General features: G+C 49.7%; 1 protein-coding gene across 2 annotated transcripts in view; it reads right to left on the reverse strand.

Moving 5' to 3' along the window:
- Positions 1–217: 217 nt before the first annotated feature.
- Positions 218–14,324, reverse strand: part of MUL1 (mitochondrial E3 ubiquitin protein ligase 1) — a 40,999-nt gene continuing 26,892 nt past the window's right edge. For both annotated transcript variants that reach the window (XM_063942157.1, XM_063942158.1), the window contains exon 5: positions 218–1,221. In XM_063942157.1, coding sequence (XP_063798227.1) covers positions 507–1,221 — 715 coding nt within the window. In that variant the 3' untranslated portion in view covers positions 218–506. The remainder of the gene's footprint in view (positions 1,222–14,324) is intronic.

The raw sequence follows: 14,324 nt of genomic DNA on the forward strand, positions 1-14,324 counted from the left end.
CACTGTACACCCGGAAGCGTTATTCGCGAGAAATCTTAGGAACATAAGAATAGTTTTTATCCTTTTTGAGGACTGATGCCTTCGAAGAACCCATTACATAATGTCGTTTTTTTCTAGTGAAAAAGGGCTATAAAAATATTATGTAAAATGAGTGATAATTGTGCGCATAGGATGGCGAAACGCGGTACGCAATGAGATACCCGTACGGACTTACAAATTCTTCCCAGAACATAGGTTTATTACAGTTTGCTCATAAACAGACTATTATATATTATAACGTTGCTTGCTGTCCAATCAACATTATCAACGCGTTTCACCAAGTTCTGCATTCATTCAAATTTCGATCAAAATAGGCTTTTATTTGATCCTGGTTATGAATTATGCACTGCACTGAACACTTATGATTCACTGCCCTCTCAGAGAGTATGTATAACACCGACGTGTTCTCTTCCTATACCCCGCTTCCAAACACCAGCAGCAGCAGATCTGGGATGAGCCATCGGGTCCTAGCTGTTATACAACGGAACCATTCTGGAAATACTGTTCCTACATATGGGGCACTTCTTGGGCACAGGGAGAGCCTGGTAACACTGGTAGCAGGAACAGACGTGACCACATTCCAGGAAGACGCAGGCCTTCTGGTTGCTCAGGCAGATGGTGCAGGCGTTGCGAGCCTCATCACCTTCCTCTCCCGGGGCACTGGCCTCCTGGAACTCCCTCAGCAGCCTCTTCTGACGCTGCTTCTCCTTGTAATGCCGGTACTGATGCCGCAGGATAAAGAAGAGGGTGACACACGTGGCCATCCCACAGAGCAAGGAAAGGATCTTCCAGAGACGCACCTGGGACTCCTGCTTCTGCACCAAGGACTCAAAGTCCAGGCTGCTCAGGTAGTACTGCATCCCCGCTTTTGGAGGCTGCAGCTTGATGATTTTGTTGTCCAGAACCAGCTCGCCAACGCCGGTCAGCGTCGCCCCGACTTTCAGCATTTCCTCTGTCTCCTGGACCCCTTTGGGCCTCTCCCCGGTGATGAAATGTCCGAGCACGTTGCTGAAGGACTGCACGGCAGGGTGGAACTTCTCATAGACGGTCTCAAGGTCTAACACTGTTGCGTCTAAAGGTTTCACAACCCGGACATATGAACCGGGTTCAGCAATGTCGTCTCGCACCAGGTCAAAGGGCACAGAGTTTGTCCTCTGGTGGATAACTTTCTCGTGGTCGTTCCTAAAAAAATATTTACAAAAATGTCAGATGTTTTGTTAAGCAGAACGTAACCAAACATTTATTTCTTTACTCATTTTCATGGAGAGATGTATATAGGACACTTTGGAGCTCATTTATAAACGGCTGATAAAACTCGTTGTGAACGATAAAACTTGTTGCTTATGATAAGTGGTGCTCCAGCCAATTAGCTCCTGTCATGTGTTTGGAAAGTGACAGTTGGAAGCGGTTTGGTTGGAGCACCATTTATCATACACAATAAGTTTTAACATTGAGAACGAGGCCCCTTAACTTTTACTCTCAGATTTGGTGTTCATTATAATTCCTGTACATTTTGGGGGTCATTCCAAACTGATCGCAGCGATCAGGCTAAAAAATAAGAATTTACTTACCGATAATTCTATTTCTCGTAGTCTGTAGTGGATGCTGGGAACTCCGTAAGGACCATGGGAAATAGCGGCTCCGCAGGAGACTGGGCACAAAAGTAAAAGCTTTAGGACTACCTGGTGTGCACTGGCCCCTCCCCCTATGACCCTCCTCCATGCCTCAGTTAGGATACTGTGCCCGGACGAGCGTACACAATAAGGAAGGATTTTGAATCCCGGGTAAGACTCATACCAGCCACACCAATCACACCGTACAACCTGTGATCTGAACCCAGTTAACAGCATGATAACAGAGGAGCCTCTGAAAAGATGGCTCCCAACAATAATAACCCGATTTTTGTAACAATAACTATGTACAAGTATTGCAGACAATCCGCACTTGGAATGGGCGCCCAGCATCCACTACGGACTACGAGAAATAGAATTATCGGTAAGTAAATTCTTATTTTCTCTGACGTCCTAGTGGATGCTGGGAACTCCGTAAGGACCATGGGGATTATACCAAAGCTCCCAAACGGGCGGGAGAGTGCGGATGACTCTGCAGCACCGAATGAGAGAACTCAAGGTCCTCCTCAGCCAGGGTATCAAATTTGTAGAATTTAGCAAACGTGTTTGCCCCTGACCAAGTAGCTGCTCGGCAAAGTTGTAAAGCCGAGACCCCTCGGGCAGCCGCCCAAGATGAGCCCACCTTCCTTGTGGAATGGGCTTTTACAGATTTTGGCTGTGGCAGGCCTGCCACAGAATGTGCAAGCTGAATTGTACTACAAATCCAACGAGCAATAGTCTGCTTAGAAGCAGTAGCACCCAGCTTGTTGGGTGCATACAGGATAAACAGCGAGTCAGTCTTCCTGACTCCAGCCGTCCTGGAAACATATATTTTCAGGGCCCTGACTACGTCCAGCAACTTGGAGTCCTCCAAGTCCCTAGTAGCCGCAGGTACCACAATAGGCTGGTTCAAGTGAAACGCTGAAACCACCTTAGGGAGAAATTGAGGACGAGTCCTCAATTCTGCCCTGTCCGTATGAAAAATTAGGTAAGGGCTTTTATAGGATAAAGCCGCCAATTCTGAGACACGCCTGGCTGAAGCCAGGGCTAACAGCATAACCACTTTCCATGTGAGATATTTTAAGTCCACAGTGGTGAGTGGTTCAAACCAATGTGATTTTAGGAACCCCAAAACTACATTGAGATCCCAAGGTGCCACTGGAGGCACAAAAGGAGGCTGTATATGCAGTACCCCCTTGACAAACGTCTGAACTTCAGGAACTGAAGCCAGTAATTTCTGGAAGAAAATCGACAGGGCCGAAATTTGAACCTTAATGGACCCTAATTTTAGGCCCATAGACAGTCCTGTTTGCAGGAAACGACCCAGTTGAAATTCCTCTGTAGGGGCCTTCCTGGCCTCGCACCACGCAACATATTTACGCCAAATACGGTGATAATGCTGTATGGTTACATCCTTCCTGGCTTTGATCAGGGTAGGGATGACTTCATCCGGAATGCCTTTTTTCTTCAGGATCCGGCGTTCAACCGCCATGCCGTCAAACGCAGCCGCGGTAAGTCTTGAAACAGACAGGGTCCCTGCTGGAGCAGGTCCTTTCTTAGAGGTAGAGGCCACGGGTCCTCTGTGAGCATCTCTTGAAGTTCCGGGTACCAAGTCCGTCTTGGCCAATCCGGAGCCACGAGTATAGTCCTTACTCCTCTCCTTATGATTCTCAATACCTTGGGTATGAGAGGCAGAGGAGGGAACACATACACTGACTGGTACACCCACGGTGTTACCAGAGCGTCCACAGCTATTGCCTGAGGGTCCCTTGACCTGGCGCAATACCTGTCCAGTTTTTTGTTGAGGCGGGACGCCATCATGTCCACCTTTGGTTTTTCCCAACGGTTCACAATCATGTGGAAGACTTCTGGGTGAAGTCCCCACTCTCCCGGGTGGAGGTCGTATCTGCTGAGGAAGTCTGCTTCCCAGTTGTCCACTCCCGGAATGAACACTGCTGACAGTGCTATCACATGATTTTCCGCCCAGCGAAGAATCCTTGCAACTTCTGCCATTGCCCTCCTGCTTCTTGTGCCGCCCTGTCTGTTTACGTGGGCGACTGCCGTGATGTTGTCTGACTGGATCAGCACCGGCTGACCTTGAAGCAGAGGTCTTGCTAGGCTTAGAGCATTGTAGATGGCCCTTAGCTCCAGGATATTTATGTGAAGTGATGTCTCCAGGCTTGACCACAAGCCCTGGAAATTTCTTCCCTGTGTGACTGCTCCCCAGCCTCTCAGGCTGGCATCCGTGGTCATCAGGACCCAGTCCTGAATGCCGAATCTGCGGCCCTCTAAAAGATGAGCACTCTGCAACCACCACAGGAGAGACACCCTTGTCCTTGGTGCCAAGATTATCCGCTGATGCATCTGAAGATGCGACCCGGACCATTTGTCTAGCAGATCCCACTGGAAGGTTCTTGCGTGGAATCTGCCGAATGGGATTGCTTCGTAAGAAGCCACCATCTTTCCCAGGACCCTTGTGCATTGATGCACTGAGACTTGGCCTGGTTTTAGGAGATTTCTGACTAGTTCGGATAACTCCCTGGCTTTCTCCTCCGGGAGAAACACCTTTTTCTGGACTGTGTCCAGGATCATCCCTAGGAATAGAAGTCTTGTCGTCGGGATCAGCTGTGATTTCGGAATATTGAGAATCCAACCGTGCTGGCGCAGCACTATCTGAGATAGTGCTACACCGACCTCCAACTGTTCCCTGGATCTTACCCTTATCAGGGAATCGTCCAAGTAAGGGATAACTAAAATTCCCTTCCTTCGAAGGAGTATCATCATTTCGGCCATTACCTTGGTAAAGACCCGGGGTGCCGTGGACAATCCAAACGGCAGCGTCTGAAACTGATAGTGACAGTTTTGTACCACAAACCTGAGGTACCCTTGGTGAGAAGGGTAAATTGGGACATGTAGGTAAGCATCTTTGATGTCCAGAGACACCATATAGTCCCCTTCTTCCAGGTTTGCAATCACTGCTCTGAGTGACTCCATCTTGAATTTGAACCTTTGTATGTAAGTGTTCAAGGATTTTAGGTTTAAAATCGGTCTCACCGAGCCGTCCGGCTTCGGTACCACAAATAGTGTGGAATAGTACCCCTTTCCCTGTTGCAGGAGGGATACCTTGATTATCACCTGCTGGGAATACAGCTTGTGAATGGCTTCCAATACTGCCTCCCTGTCTGAGGGAGACGTCGGTAAGGCAGACTTTAGGAAACGGCGAGGGGGAGACGTCTCGAATTCCAATTTGTACCCCTGAGATACCACCTGAAGGATCCAGGGGTCCACTTGCGAGTGGGCCCACTGCGCACTAAACTTCTTGAGACGGGCCCCCACCGTGCCTGAGTCCGCTTGTAAATCCCCAGCGTCATGCTGAGGACTTTGCGGAGGCGGGAGAGGGCTTTTGTTCCTGGGAACTGGCTGTTTGCTGCAGCCTTTTACCTCTCCCTCTGCCACGGGGCATAAATGAGGCGCCTTTTGCCCGCTTGCCCTTATAGGGCCGAAAGGACTGCGCCTGATAATACGGCGTCTTCTTAGGTTGAGAAGCTACCTGGGGTAAAAATGTGGATTTTCCAGCAGTTGCCGTGGCTACCAGGTCTGATAGACCTACCCCAAATAACTCCTCCCCCTTATAAGGCAATACTTCCATGTGCCTTTTAGAATCCGCATCACCTGACCACTGCCGCGTCCATAAACCTCTTCTTGCAGAAACGGACAGCGCGCTAACTCTAGATGCCAGACGGCAAATATCCCTCTGTGCATCACGCATATATAGAAATGCATCCTTCAAATGCTCTATAGTCAATAATATACTGTCCCTATCTAGGGTATCAATATTTTCAGTCAGGGAATCCGACCACGCCAGGCCCGCACTGCACATCCAGGCTGAGGCGATTGCTGGTCGCAGTATAACACCCGTGTGAGAGTATATACATTTTAGGATATTCTCCAGCTTTCTATCGGCAGGTTCCTTTAGGGCGGCCGTATCAGGAGAGGGTAGTGCTACCTGTTTAGACAAGCGTGTGAGCGCTTTATCCACCCTAGGGGGTGTTTCCCAACGTGCCCTATCCTCCGGCGGGAAAGGGTACGATGCCAATAACCTTTTAGGAATTATCAGTTTTTTATCAGGGGAAACCCACGCCTCATCACACACTTCATTTAATTCCTCGGATACAGGAAAAACTACAGGCAGTTTTTTCTCACCAAACATAATACCCTTTTTAGTGGTACTTGTATTATCAGAGATATGCAATACATTTTTCATTGCTTCAATCATGTAACGTGTGGCCCTAGTGGAAGTCACGTTTGTCTCCTCATCATCGACACTGGAGTCAGTATCCGTGTCTGTGTCTGCCATTTGAGGTAACGGCCGTTTTAAGGCCCCTGATGGCGTTTGAGACCCCTGGACAGGCACAAGCTGATTAGCCGGCTGTCTCATGTCGTCAACTGTCTGTCGTAAAGAGCTGACACTGTCACGCAATTCCTTCCATAAGCTCATCCACTCAGGTGTCGACTCCCCAGGGGGTGACAACTGTATGATAGGCAATTGCTCCGCTTCCATCTCATTTTCCTCCTCAAACATGTCGACACAATCGTACCGACACACCGCACACACACAGGGAATGCTCTGATAGAGGACAGGACCCCACTAGCCCTTTGGGGAGACAGAGGGAGAGTATGCCAGCACACACCAGAGCGCTATATATATACAGGAATGCCACTATAAAATGTGCTTTTCCCTTATAGCTGCTGTTTGTATTAAACTTGCGCCAAATTAGTGCCCCTCTCTCTTTTTTACCCTTTTCTGTTGTGCAGGACTGCAGGGGAGAGTCAGGGAGACGTCCTTCCAGCGGAGCTGTGATGGAAAATGGCGCCCGTGTGCTGAGGAGATAGGCTCCGCCCCCTTCTCGGCGGCCTTTTCTCCCGCTTTTTGGTGAGTTCTGGCAGGGGTTAAAATACATCCATATAGCCCTGGGGGTTATATGTGGTGTATTTATGCCAGCCAAGGTGTTTTACATTGCTGCTCAGGGCGCCCCCCCCTAGCGCCCTGCACCCTCAGTGACCGGAGTGTGAAGTGTGCCTGAGTAACAATGGCGCACAGCTGCAGTGCTGTGCGCTACCTTGTTGAAGACTGATGTCTTCTGCCGCCGATTTTTCCGGACCTCTTCTTGCTTCTGGCTCTGTAAGGGGGCCGACGGCGCGGCTCTGGGACCGAGCTCCGAGGCTGGGCCTGTGTTCGGTCCCTCTGGAGCTAATGGTGTCCAGTAGCCTAAGAAGCCCAATCCACTCTGCACTCAGGTGAGTTCGCTTCTTCTCCCCTTAGTCCCTCGATGCAGTGAGCCTGTTGCCAGCAGGTCTCACTGAAAATAAAAACCTAAAACTAAAACTTTCACTAAGAAGCTCAGGAGAGCCCCTAGTGTGCACTCTTCTCGGCCGGGCACAAAAATCTAACTGAGGCTTGGAGGAGGGTCATAGGGGGAGGGGCCAGTGCACACCAGGTAGTCCTAAAGCTTTTACTTTTGTGCCCAGTCTCCTGCGGAGCCGCTATTCCCCATGGTCCTTACGGAGTTCCCAGCATCCACTAGGACGTCAGAGAAATCAGCATTTCTGCGCATGCACCGTAATGCGCAGGCGCGTCGTACGGGTACAATGAGTCTAATGAAGATTTATTAGACTCATTGTGGGTTTGCACAGAGTCTAATGAAGATTCCAGTCGCACGGCCGAACACAGGAAGATTGACATGAAGTGGGCGCTTCTGGGTGGCAACTGACCGTTTTTTCAGGGAGTGCTTAGAAAAACGCAGGCGTGTCTAGAAAAACGAGATTTATGGCAAGAACTTACCGTTGTTAAATCTCTTTCTGCGAGGTACACTGGGCTGCATAGGAAATTACATTGGGGGTGTACAGTAGGATCTTGATCCGAGGCACCAACAGGCTAAAAGCTTTGACTGTTCCCAGAATGCATAGCGCCGCCTCCTCTATAACCCCGCCTCCGTTCACAGGAGCTCAGTTTTTGTTAACCAGTCCAATGCAGTAGCAGGCAAAAGAGACGACAACCGTTAGTAGCCACATACATGCCTTACCAACCCAAAGAAGCTAAGTGCCTCAGGGTGGGCACCCTGTGGAGCCCAGTGTACCTCGCAGAAAGAGATTTAACAACAGTAAGTTCTTACCATAAATCTCGTTTTCTGCTGCGGGGTACACTGGGCTCCACAGGGAATGTCATTGGGGATGTCCTAAAGCAGTTCCTTATGGGAGGGAACGCACAGTAGCGGGCACAAGAACCCGGCGTCCAAAGGAAGCATCCTGGGAGGCGGAAGTATCGAAGGCATAGAACCTTATGAACGTGTTCACTGAGGACCACATAGCCGCCTTGCACAATTGTTCAAGGGTCGCACCACGGCGGGCCGCCCAAGAAGGTCCAACAGACTGAGTAGAATGGGCCTTTATGGTAGCAGGAGCTGGAAGGCCAGCCTGTACATAAGCATGTGCAATCACCATTCTAATCTATCTGGCCAGGGTCTGCTTGTGAGCAGGCCAGCCAGGTTTGTGAAAACCAAACAGTACAAAGAGAGAATCAGACTTCCGAAGGGAAGCAGTTCTCTTTACGTAGATACGTACCACATCCAAAGACTGCTCTTTGGAAGACAATTCAGGAGAGGCAAAGGCCGGAACCACAATCTCCTGATTAAGGTGGAAAGAAGACACCACCATAGGTAAATACCCGGGACGTGTTCTAAGAACCGCCTGATCATGGTGAAATACCAGATATGGTGACCTACAAGATAAGGCACCCAAATCAGACCCCGTCTAGCAGAGGAAATAGCCAGCAGAAACACTATCTTAACAGAAAGCCACTTAAGGTCTCCAGATTCAAGAGGCTCAAACGGAGACCCTTGCAACGCCTCCAGAACCACCGACAAGTCCCAAGGAGCCACAGGCAGGACCATAAGGAGGTTGAATTCGCAAAACACCCTGTGAACATATGCACATTAGGCAAGGTCGCAATTTTTCTCTGGAACCAAACCGACAAGGCAGAAATATGAACCTTGATGGAGGCCAGATGAAGGCCCAAGTCCAGGCCCTGTTGTAGAAAGGCCAAAAGTTTGTCCGTACTAAACTTGTAATGTCATGATTGTTAGATGCGCACCAAGCAAAGTAAGCATTCCAGACCCTATGGTAAATCCGAGCAGAAGCCGGTTTCCGGGCCTTCAAGATGGTTTGAATGACCGCCTCAGAAAATCCTTTGGCCCTGAAGACGGAAGCTTTAAGAGCCACGCCGTCAAAGCCAATCGGGCTAAATCCTGATATACACAAGGGCCCTGAACGAGGAGATCTGGGCGCTGTGGAAGTAGAAGGGGACGCTCTATCGGGAGACCCTGTAGGTCTGAGAACCAATGCCGTCTGGGACACGCGGGCGATCAGGAGTAGGATTCCTCCTTCTTGCTTGAACTTCCTTATTACTCTGGGCAGGAGTGACATCGGAGGGAACAGGTATGGCAGCTGAAAGTTCCATGGAATTGCCAGTGCATCCACGAACGCTGCTTGAGGATCCCTTGTCCTTGCTCCGAAGACCGGAACCTTGTGATTGTGTCGAGACGCCATCAGGTCCACATCTGGAAGGCAAAAAGCTTAAACACTTTTGGATGGAGGCCTCACTCTCTGGCGTGTACGTCCTGATGACTGAGAAAGTCCGCTTTCCAGTTTAGGACCCACGGAATGAATACTGCCGATATGGCTGGCAGATGGCGTTCCGCCCACTGAAGAATCCGTGATACTTCCCTCATTGCCATGCGGCTTCGAGTGCCTGAGTGTTGCCAGTTACCGTCACCCGCAGCGGTGTTTTTACAATCTGCTTGATCAGCTGTGGAGAACATTTATCCGGAACGCCAGCCCAGCGTGTCACTGCAGCATCACGACCGGCTCGCCAAGATTCTCTGCACTTTGCTAGTGCCATCGGCGGACGCACGGCAGCTGCTCCGGTATCTCTTGTGCCGCGCCATTGCATTTCCCGCAGGACGGGTAATTATAACCGGCGGCTTCTCCTCTGCACTGGGACGCCAGTAGTTCAGAGGTACAAGACTATTGTTCTATTCATTCTCCAACAGGCTGTATTTATTGCTACTTTTTATCTCCAATTGATACAAAGAGACCACAATTTGGTCTATTGTGGCAACACTAAAGTGACACTATCTACTAACTTTTATCTAAGTGATCCACTCAGCAAATGTTTCAGTGTGCTTGAGCTCATTTCAGTATCTGTTTTTATTATTGTCTTTTTATTTTCATTTTTATGTGCTTATTAAATTTGTTTACTAGCAAGTTCCGTGTGAGTTGTTGGTTGATTGGAGCAGACACCTTTATTTATATTTAAATTTTTTAGTATCTATTCACTAAGCTCACTTCAAGCGCAGCACTTGTATATATTTTCTAGGACCCACGGAATGAATACTGCCGATATGGCTGGCAGATGGCGTTCCGCCCACTGAAGAATCCGTGATACTTCCCTCATTGCCATGCGGCTTCGAGTGCCGCCTTGATGATTGATGTATGCCATCGTGGTGGCGTCGTCCGACTGTACTTGAACAGGTCTGTTCTGTATTAAATGCTGGGCCAAGTTCAATGAGTTAAACATTCTGGAGTTGTGGGAAGTTCATCGGGAGAAACTCCTCCTTGGTCCACCGACCCTGAAGGGAGTGTTGCTCCAACACTGCGCCACAACCTTTCAGACTGGCATCCATCGTCAGAAGGACCCAGTTGGAGATCCAGAAGGGAAGACTCCTGCTCAATCGTTGGTCCTAAAGCCACCAGCTCAGTGACAGACGGACCTCCGGAGACGAGGAAAACATTTGAGACCTGATACGGTGAGGCAGGCCGTCCCACTTGGCAAGAATCAGCTTCTGCAGAGAGCGGGAATGGAATTGAGCGTACTCCATCATGTCGAAAGCCGACACCATGAGACCTAGCACTTGCATCGCCGAATGTATCGACACTTGCGGACGAGATAGGAAGCATCGAATCCTGTCCTGAAGCTTCAGGACTTTCTCCTGAGACAAGAACCGCTGGTTGTGAGTGTCCAACAACGCCCCCAGGTGCACCATGCTCCGAGCAGGGACCAGGAAGATTTCTTCCAGTTTATAAGCCACCCATGGACTTGCAGAAACTAGATAGTAAGATCCAGATGGCTTAGGAGAATTTCTGGGGAATTTGCCAGGATCAACAAGTCGTCCAGGTACCGTAGGATCCTGACCCCTTGACGGCGGAGTACAGCCGTCATTACTGCCATGACCTTGGTGAAGACTCGCGGAGCCGTGGTCAAGCCAAAAGGTAATGCCCGAAACTAATAATGGAAGTTGCCAACCACAAACCTGTCAGAGACGTGACGGTAGTTACAGGCAGAGCAGAGGATACCACCAGCCGTGCCACCTGCGAATCCACTGGCAGGGGTGTCTCCCAATTTTTACTTGGCTCCGCCGCGAGGGGATAGCGAGCCAGTATCTTCCTGTGAGGCGTGAATTTCTGTCCTGGATTTTCCCAGGATTCCTGACGTATGTCAACTAAATGGTCAAAATGAGGTAAAACTTGTTTAACCACTTTATGACGTTTAAACCTGTCCGGGTTCTTAGGGGCAGCATCCGGCTTTGGGTCATTAGTAATTTGAAGAATGAGCTGGATAGCCTCCAACAAGTCAGGGACATCCACCTGTGAAACAGATTCCCCATCAGAAGCATCAGGATCAGAATCTGTGGGGTCAGTATTATATACGCCATCCTCATCCTACGAGGTGTCTGGGACGTTGGAGGATTGTGAGGAAGTAATAGCCCGCTTAGAGGACCCCGTAGTTTTGGGCGGGCGAGGGTTAGATTTCTGTTTAGTCAGTGATTGGTTCAATTGCTGTAACTGATTCGACAGTTGATCTGCCCACGGCGGATTAACCGCAGGTACCATAAGCGGTTGTACCGGCACAGGAGGTCCCATAGGGGGGCACAAATCTAGTTACTAGCGTACTCAATAGCGTGGAAAAAGTAGCCCAAGGCGGGTCATTTTGAACCCCCGTTGCTACAGTCCCACTGGGGGGCAAGAACCCCCAGAACCAGAATCCTCAACTGCTATATTCTCCTCAAACGTGTCTGCAGCGTCACCACCACGCAATGTGGGCTCAGCCCCAGCTGTCGCCCTTTGTAGCTGACATATCTGAAAGCTCAATGCGAGGCAACCCAGTACAATACCCGACAAGAACCCCCTGTGTAATGTAACAGCACAAACAGGGAATTCAAGAGGTATATGGTGACTAAAAATCACAGAGAAAAATACACAGTAAGTATATCCTGTGAAACACCTATATTAGACCCTGACGCACGTAGCCCCCTCAGGTTATAGAATATAGGGATAGCAATCTGAGTGAGATACACGGAATGGAGGTCACACAGCAGCTATATGCACACACACAGAGTCACATTATACAATGCAGAAATTATGACATGCAATAAAACTGCACTGGACTAGCAATACATAGTAGTACTATGTATAGCTATACACTCAATAGATATAACAATGCACAGTAAAGACTGGATGTATACCACAGGGTACTTGTACTATATAACCCTGACTAAATGCACTCTTTCTTAACTAACACTGTCAGCAGACATGTAGAATACTTAAGTGTCCTGTAAAATGCACAGCGCTGACAGGCAGGCGGCTTTACAAAGGAGGATTTGCCCAAACAGTCCCCGGATCAGCTCTGTTTGTCCTAATGGCGCCAAAACGCTGACAGGGAGTGAGGGAGAGCGAGAGATGCAGCTCCAGGGCGGGAACATTTACTCTAAATGGCGCACAGGGGGAGGGGCTACAGATCAGAGCCTTATCCCCTTGCTGGACTTCACCACCGGGTACTGTGGGCTGTATAATAAACGGTTTTTAATAAAACCGACCTGTCCCCTTGCTCTGGTAGTCTAATGGGGTCCCTGTACTGCCACAGTGTCCACACCGGCCGCGCCGGATCGCGATTTCCCATGGGTCCCGCCTGGGGGACCCTCTTACCTCCTCCCTGTGTGCGGCCACGCGATCCAGGAGGGCAGCAGTGGTGTGTGTGACTAGAATCAGAGCCTCTGCTGTAGGTACCCGGCGACCAGGGTGTGGAGTGTACAGCGCCGCTGGGGGGAGATGATGGAGCTGCAGTAGGAGATGTCTGACTGACATCTAACACAGTCAGTGTCTCTGCTGCAGCCCTTGAAGTCTTAATTTTTTCACTCTGAAAAGCTCTTCTCAGGGCTTCTCCTGAACTGAGCTCCTGTGCACGGAGGCGGGGTTATAGAGGAGGCGGTGCTATGCATTCTGGGAACAGTCAAAGCTTTTAGCCTGTTGGTGCATCGGATCAAGATCCTACTCTACACCCCCAATGTCATTCCCTGTGCAGCCCAGTGTACCCTGCAGCAGAAAACGCAGGCGTGGCTGGGCGAACGCTGGGCGGGTGTGTGACGTCAAAAGCCGTCCCTCCGTCGTTCGAATAAACGCACACGAAGAGTAACTACAGGGCTGATCTTGTTTTGCACAAAAAGATTTTGCAGGCGCTCTGCCGCACAAGCGTTCGCACTTCTGCACAGCGAAAATACACTCCCCGGTGGGCGGCAACAATGCGTTTCCACGTCTGCTAAAAACTGCTAGCGAGCGATCAACTCGGAATGACCCCCTTTGTTCCTTCATCTGAGAAATGTGTTTGGAATAAGCAGCTAAAGGGTTCTATGTTTTACACCCCCTCCCAACAGGAAACTTCCAGATAAACCCGTCAAGCGTCCCTACTCCGAGACAGCTCTCTAGTTCATGATTAACAGGCAGGCGTGAGGCAGTGCCGTCCACCAGGCATGCATCACCCGAACACCCTCCGCCTGTATCTAGGGTAACGCAGCAGGAGGCTTGCTGGTGGTTTCCCGGCACGTCAGGTATTTATCAGGAACACAAAGAGGAAAGTGATTTATCTGTTTGCACATCTCCTGCTCATCCTGGAGACCTGGCCGCATACTGAACACCGCAGGCACAGAGGATGCAAGAAGCGTGGCGGAGACCCACAGAGGCCATAGACAATGGAGCAGAGTGCAGTGGTGCGAGAAGGGCAGACAGTGGAGTCCTCGGTAGACGATGGGGAGTAGGATGTTATAATGGGTGGGGGAAAATAAAGCAAAACGGGCGCAAGTTACACAAAAACAAGCAACACAAAAACACAGCGTTGGGGCTGCAATCAAGATGCGCACCAGTTGGCGGCAGTGTCGGCACACGTGGCCGCTTTACTCCAGGCATGCGTTACAGACACTTACAACCGTGATATAATAGGAATTTAATTACCTACCGGTAAATCCTTTTCTCGTAGTCCGTAGAGGATGCTGGGGTCCAATTTAGTACCATGGGATATAGACGGGTCCACTAGGAGCTATGGGCACTTTAAGAGTTTAATAGTGTGGGCTGGCTCCTCCCTCTATGCCCCTCCTACCAGACTCAGTCTAGAAACTGTGCCCGAGGAGACGGGCATACTACGAGAGAAGGAAATACACAGATAGTGGTGAGATTCACACCAGCTCACACATAACAAAAAGGAAAACCATGCTAACCAACTTGGAACGATTCAGCAACGACTGAACCAACAATACTTAATCAAGTAACAATGCAGGAATATGAAGCACT

This window comes from Pseudophryne corroboree, chromosome 10 (assembly GCF_028390025.1).
Source record: "Pseudophryne corroboree isolate aPseCor3 chromosome 10, aPseCor3.hap2, whole genome shotgun sequence".
NCBI classification, from domain to species: domain Eukaryota; kingdom Metazoa; phylum Chordata; class Amphibia; order Anura; family Myobatrachidae; genus Pseudophryne; species Pseudophryne corroboree.